We start from the raw sequence: 6,545 nt of genomic DNA, 5'->3' as shown, positions 1-6,545 counted from the left end.
TAAAGGATCTAAACATAACACAGCAGAAGTGGTGGTCCACCCCGGAGATGTAGCTCAATCTTGGGCAGTGCTGACTCCCAGATGCTAATTTGGTAAAATCTCATTATTACCTGGCAAAGCCAATCTCAGCCGGTACCACTGCACCCACTGCCCATGTCCCCATCACCGCCTGACTTTACCAACTCAGTCTTGACCTCCAAGAAACACCACTGAGTGCCTTCAAGCTGTGCATTTGCAAAAGGCAAAGTATTGCATAGAATAACAGCAAGTTATGGTGTAACATTTCCAGCATTGAGACTGTCAGTGAACAACTGGCAGCATCCAGAAAAAAACCCTCCACTACCAGAGGGACTAATAAGTTCTTCAGGAAATGTGTTTCAACTACAATTCCAGCTAGTGCTCTGTGTGTTTGTAACAGGGTGGAAAACACTATTTATAGCTTGGGAATATAATCTGGAAAGAGCATTTATTGCTGCTTGTTTGAACCTGTTGGAAGCAGCAGGAAGGTGGTACAAGCATGAAGCATGCAGAACGCTGTTGTACACGGACATGGCAGCTCAGGCGATCCTCCCTGCATAGCCAGAGTTTCCCAGTGAAAAACAAACACCTTTTCAAAGTGGCAGCTCATTTTGGCTATGTGTTTCTGAACGTGCAGCCTGGGTTATCTGAAATCAGCCTGATTTGCAAGGAGTTATCCCCTGAGAAGTCAGAGAAGATAGCCCAGATCACCACTAAATTTCTTTGGTCCTCGGGATGGATTCCACTTCCTCCATGAGCGTCTCACCGGCTTGGGACAGGGCTCTCCCCACCACGGGGAAGCTCAGAGTACCTCTTGCCATCACTCTGAGGTACGACATTCTTTCCACAATCTCAAAAAGTACAGAAAGTTTTTTGTGGGAAAAAAAAAAAAAAAAAAAAAAAAAAAAAAAAAAAAAAAAAAAAAAAAAAACCACCAAAAAAACCCCTCTGTCTTTTGTGTGAGCTTGAGATTGTTACAACTGTCATTACATAATATTCCCTTAACTCCCTAAATAAAGAGGGGAGGATTTCCAAGGAGACTTGATTTCACAACTGAAATCTGAGTGATAATTACTCCTGTTTCATTCAAATCCCTCTTATTCACTAAACAGGGACATCGAAGAGACACTAAAACAGATGAAGAGCTCAGGTATAAATTTTACAAAGCTTAAAACTACTCTGTGCCAGCAAGGCTCATGCTTTACATGACACCTTAATCCTACTCATTTGCTAGATTCACCCTAACTGTAAACAAAGCTTTGAAATGGAAGCTTAAAAGCCTCGTTGGGATACATTAACTTAACCAAGTAGACACTCTTAAGGCATTAGTTTAATGACAATCACAATGCAAGTTGCCAGAGTTTTGTGCATGCGAGGATTAATATCTACAGGAAAAAGAAGAAAAGGGGTTTGTTCCTCCTGTTTTCCAGCTGTTTGGCAGTGTAAGGCCCGCGGTGAGGGTGGTTTATTGGTGCTTGCAGGGGGCTCTGGGCTGTCTGGCAGACAGGAATATACCAGGGAAGATGTGCAACCCAGTGCTGCCCACCAGGGGTTGTCCCTACACACCAGGATGGGGTCATCCACTCTCTCCCCAAAGCCAGGTTTTTGGGGAGTCAGTCACTGGGGATTCACTCACTCCAGAGCCAGGGTTTTGGGTAGTCAGTTACTGTGGGGACTCACTCACACCAGAGCCACCTTGGCAGAAGAGAGCCCCTCTTGCACAGGCACAGGGGTGGATCTCTTGCAGACACATCCCTAAATCTGGAGCTGGATGCCACTGTGCAGAAAGCCCCATAGCAGGAGGGCACAGGCAGCTGGGGGACAGGAGCAAGTCACAGCCCAGCCCCCCTTCAGCCCAGCCCTCATGGCTCCACCAACACCTGAGTTAACACTCAGAGACAGCAGCAACTTGGAAAGCTTTTTCCAACACCAGCTCCCTGCTGCTGCAAGTCTCCAAGGTGACTGGGGATGAGCCAGCTCAGCTTGGTCTGAGTTGTCACAGCTTGGCCAACTCTTCCCAGGGCATCCCACCCAGGTAGAACCACAGCTTCTCCTGCCCACCCCTACAGCCAATATTGGTTTTATTTCGTGTCAGCACCTGGTTCTCCCCTGCCTCAGCAGCCCTCCTGCTCAGGGTGCAAACCCCGTGGAGTCACAGCCCCATCAGCTGCCAGACCCAGTGCTTCTGGCACGTGTCTGGCTCTGACACCCTGGGTACTTAGGCAAGATTTCAAAAGTTCTTTTGTTAGCAAAACATTGCAGGATCGGGCCCTGGGAATGAATGTGAGCTATGACAAATGTCCTTTCTGCTGACTGTCCTTGCAAGTGATTATTTCAGCACCCCCCTACGTGACCTCTGCAGACAATATGTCACAGGCAGGCATGGCACGTTGCAAATTCCCATTAGACAGAAGATGTCTGCCTATGGATATCGTGTGGAGAGAGCCAAAGTATTTCAAGGGCTAAGTTTTTTCACAACACCCTTTCTGAGCAGGGTTATTGCCAGGGGAAAAACACAGAAGCTGCTGCTGGGACCAGGGTGAAAGCTGAAATGGTAAAGCTTTATGGACCAGAGAGGAGACTCAGCACTCAGCAACTCAGCTGAAGACAGTAGACTTAGAGAGATGGAGGCCAAACTTTAAGGAAAACAAGAAGGAAAAAGCATTTTCTTCCCTCCACTCTCCTACTAAACCCAGTCTCTGCTTCTGTGGAGCACACAGAATGAAAGAATGAAAAGCCACAAGGTCCCAAGCTGTGGACAAAAGCTGATTCTGTGGCACCTGCCAGCACACCAGCTTTTGATCCTGCCCGGCAGCTGGGGAATGAGATGTTGTTTTACACCAAAGACCAGATGACTTCCAACTCCTTAGAAAGGAGAATGCCATAGGGACTACAGAAAACTGCTCTGCTTCAGAAGACACCTTTGAAAAAAGGAGAGAAATCCTAGCTTGGCACTTTTACCCAAAGGACGTTTAAATTTTTTAAAAATGTAAATCTGGGGATGGGGAGTTCTCCCTTCAAACCTTGTCAGGTTGTCTGTCTGGGAGTCCTGCAAATAAATAGCAGCAGCCCAACCAGTGAACAGGTTAGATTTTTAATTGATTTTGTTGCTAGGAAGAAAAACTGTGATCTCCTAATTTGATGGGCTAAATCAGAATTTCACCTGCAAGGCGTTCCTTGGGGAAGACACATCTCTTTATGCAAATGGAAATTATCAAGTCCAGTAAGAGCTGCATGGGCAAACCTTGTAGGAATTACCATTTGGTTTTAAGAAAATCAAAATAAGAGAGCATTAAGAAGCGTCACTAAAAATGTAAGATGTGGCAGTGTCACAACAGCAGCACAAATCCATCTCCCACCAGTTACAAAACTATAATTTCCTCTTGCCGAGATCCATCCAGAGCCAGAGGGACAGCAGCACTGGTCATGTTGGAAGAAAAAGCTTTATTTTAAAAAAGTCCTTTCTAACAATAAAAGTAATTTTTAAAAATGGTAAAAAGAAGTAGGTAAGTTGGGGTTTCTTTTCCTACAGGGAAATTATAAACATCTTAAATATTTAAAATCCAGTGAACTTGTTTAGTGGTTTGGGGGCTTTTTTGATAACTTTTCATTCCAGTTTCACGGGAGGTACTCAGAGAGGAAAGGAAAAAGCCCATTTGAGAGAGAGTTCCTGCATGTCACACCGTGCACCCCCTCCTGAGTGTGCTCCTGCTCGCCCTGGGGTGCCCCGGGTGCTGCAGGTGGCATCGCTGGGACAAGGCTGGGCACAAGGACAAGCGTGGGAAGCCCTGCCTGGCACAGCCAGAGAACACCTTTTCCGGCAAGGAACGGAGCAGATAAACATATATCACCTTGCCTCCGCTTCAGAATAAGCTGAGAGAGAGAGAGGAACTGAGTCCTCCCACCCGTGTGTGTCCGCACCCAGCCGGGACCCCCGACTCCAGCCCAGCTGAGCCCACAGGAGGGAGAAGTCCGCTTGTCCAGAGCCGCTCGTGGGAGCCGGGGGATGTCGGGCCCCGTCAGGCCCATCACATGTAGCGCTCCAGGCCGGCGGGGAAGTTGGGCTGCCTCATGTAGGTGTTGCTGGAGCCGAACTGGCCGAGGGGCGAGGCGGAGAGCCCCAGGAGCTGCTCGCCGTGCTCGGCGCAGGCCGGGGCCCGCATGGCCGGCAGGCCCAGTCTGTTGGGAGCCCCGTAGAGCTGCGGGCTGCCGGGCGAGTAGCTGCCCTGGGCCACGGGCAGGTGTGGGGGCGAAGCGGCATAGGGGTACGCCAGGGAATTGGGGCCGGCCCGGCCCAGCAAGCCGGGGCTGACGGGCTGCGCCTGGAAGCAGGAGGGCTCGGAGCTGCCGGCGGAGCAGGCAGGAGCCAGCTCGGCTCCGGGCAAGCCCAGCGATGGGTGGCCCAGCTCGGAGGGCGGTGAGGGCTGCAGGGCCTGCTGCCCGCTGATGAGGCTGTCGATGCTGAACATCCTGGGGTGCTGTGCCGGCGGTGCTGCCCCGGCTGCATAGGGGTGGAAGACGCTGCTGGAGAGCTGGGGGCCGTAGCCAGGCGAGCAGAGGGCATTGGGGTAGGGCGCGGTGGGGGCCGTGGGGCGGCCGGCGGGCGGGGGCGTGAAGGCGCTGGAGTTCTGCATGTAGCCGGGGTAGGTGGTGATGTCGGTGCGCTTGAAGCGCTTCCTCCGGCGCAGGAAGCTCCCGTTGTCAAACATGTCCTCTGCAGCCGGATCCAGCGTCCAGTAGTTGCCCTTGCCCGGGTTGCCGGGCTCCCGGGGGATCTTGACGAAGCAGTCGTTGAGGGTGAGGTTGTGGCGGATGCTGTTCTGCCACTTCTTTGGGTTCTCCCGGTAGAAGGGGAAACGCTCTGTGATGAACTTGTAGATGCCCCCCAAGGTGAGTTTCCTCTCGGCGGCGTTGGCGATGGCCATGGCGATGAGGGCGATGTAGGAGTACGGGGGCTTGCCCCGCTGCACCGGCCGCTTCCTCCGGCGGCCCCCGGCGGGGGGCTGCGGCTCCTCGGGCTGCGGCGGCGGGGCCGGGCTGCTCCCAGCGCCCCGCGGCTCCGGCTTCACCGGCGGCGCCTGCGGAGACCCCCGCGGCGGCCCGGGGGAGCCGGGGCTGGCCGCGGCCGCGGGGCTGGGCGCCGGCAGCGTGCACATGCCTCGCAGGCAGGGGAAGCCGGCCGCGTTCATATACGGCCCTCGCCTTCCTCCTCCTCGGAGGATGGGGGGGAGCGGCGGGAGAAAGAGCCCCCCCGAGGGGAGGGGAAGGGGAGAGGGAGGGGAAGGGGAGGGGGACAGGCTCGGCGGCAGCTCCCTGCGGTGGGGAGGTCGGTCCCGAGCCGCTTGGCAATATATAGGGCGGTCGCCCCCCCGGAGGGGCGTGCGGTGCCGGCCCGCCCGGCCCCTCTCTCCCGGCGGGAGGAGGAGGCCCCCGGGGAGGGGTCCCGACTCCCAGGACTAAATCCCCCAGCCTCTCCTGGGGTTCCTTCCATAGCCATGCCCCCGAGCGGTCCCTCCCCCGGGGGTCCCGGGGCCAGCGCTGCCGCCGCCTCTCGTGCCGGCCCTTCTCCGCGGCGCTTCGCTGTGCTCGGAACTGCTGCTTCCTCCCAGGAGAAAAACCAAACAAAACGAATCCCGACGGCCGGCCCGGGGCGACTTAGGTGCCGCTGCCAGCCCCCAGCAGTAGAGCAGGTAACCTCCCTTCGCAACCCCTCCTGCGCTTGGATTTCGTTGTCTTTTTCTCCAGTGAAAAGCGCTCAGAAGTGGCCCCAACTCAGCGCCGGCAAGAGCCAGGGGCTGTGTCCGCAACCAAGCCCGTCGGTTCGGTTACTTGGCATCTTGGTGAGACCTCCTAGATAAGAAAATCCTGGGAAAAGGGTTTTTTTCTTTTCTCCAGGAGAAAGGGAAATGGTCTGCAGAGTTCAGGGCTGCCCAGAGCGTGGGCAAAGGACGCAGGACAGGGACGGCACTTTGGATATGAACAGGGAAAATAAGGGTTTCTTTATCCCTGCAGAGAGTATGAAGATGAAGGAAGACACCAGTTTCAGAATTCCCTACTGGAATTCTGGAACCTACTGGGATTCAGGAAAACTTCTCCAGTTCTCCAGAGCGAGTTGGCTGGGCAGAACTGCAGCCTCTCATCCTCGGCATATGCCGCTACCAGGGCTGAGGGGCTGCTGGCTGCTTGGGCAGCACCAAAAACCTGTGAGCTTCCACACTGTGCTCACCCATTGCTCCTGAGAGTCAGCTCCAAGCCAAATGCCTGCCCAAGGAGCCCCTGGCCCAGAGCAGGGAAGGAAACCACTGCTTTAGGGTGGGCTGGACAAGCCAGGGGGAACTTTTATAACCAGCTCCCAGCCTTAGGCATAGCCATGTGTCCATGTCCTGGGGACACAGATGGAAAAGTACCATGAATGCAGTGGCAGATCCCTTCATACGTCCCGCTGGAGTAAAACTTGAAGTCTTCAACTCTGCAGCTAGTGTGGAAGTATTTCCAAGAGCAGAGCACAGTGAAAGGTTTTTTCCTCA

The 6,545-nt window shown here is 54.2% G+C and overlaps 1 protein-coding gene across 1 annotated transcript; it reads right to left on the bottom strand.

The window, feature by feature from the left end:
- Positions 1-4,046: 4,046 nt before the first annotated feature.
- On the bottom strand, positions 4,047-5,207 carry FOXE3 (forkhead box E3). Its single transcript, XM_041483447.1, has one exon. The coding sequence runs from the start codon at positions 5,205-5,207 to the stop codon at positions 4,047-4,049; it is 1,161 nt and encodes a 386-aa protein (XP_041339381.1).
- Positions 5,208-6,545: the final 1,338 nt, after the last annotated feature.

This window comes from Pyrgilauda ruficollis, unplaced genomic scaffold (assembly GCF_017590135.1).
Source record: "Pyrgilauda ruficollis isolate IOZ18807 unplaced genomic scaffold, ASM1759013v1 scaffold6, whole genome shotgun sequence".
Lineage (NCBI taxonomy): Eukaryota > Metazoa > Chordata > Aves > Passeriformes > Passeridae > Pyrgilauda > Pyrgilauda ruficollis.
Note: the sequence above shows the minus strand (reverse complement) of the source record. Positions and strands in the feature narration are given on the sequence as shown.

Excerpts from the sequence above, each read along its gene's own strand:
- FOXE3 (XM_041483447.1), bottom strand. The coding sequence starts at position 5,207 with ATGAACGCGGCCGGCTTCCCCTGCCTGCGAGGCATGTGCACGCTGCCG.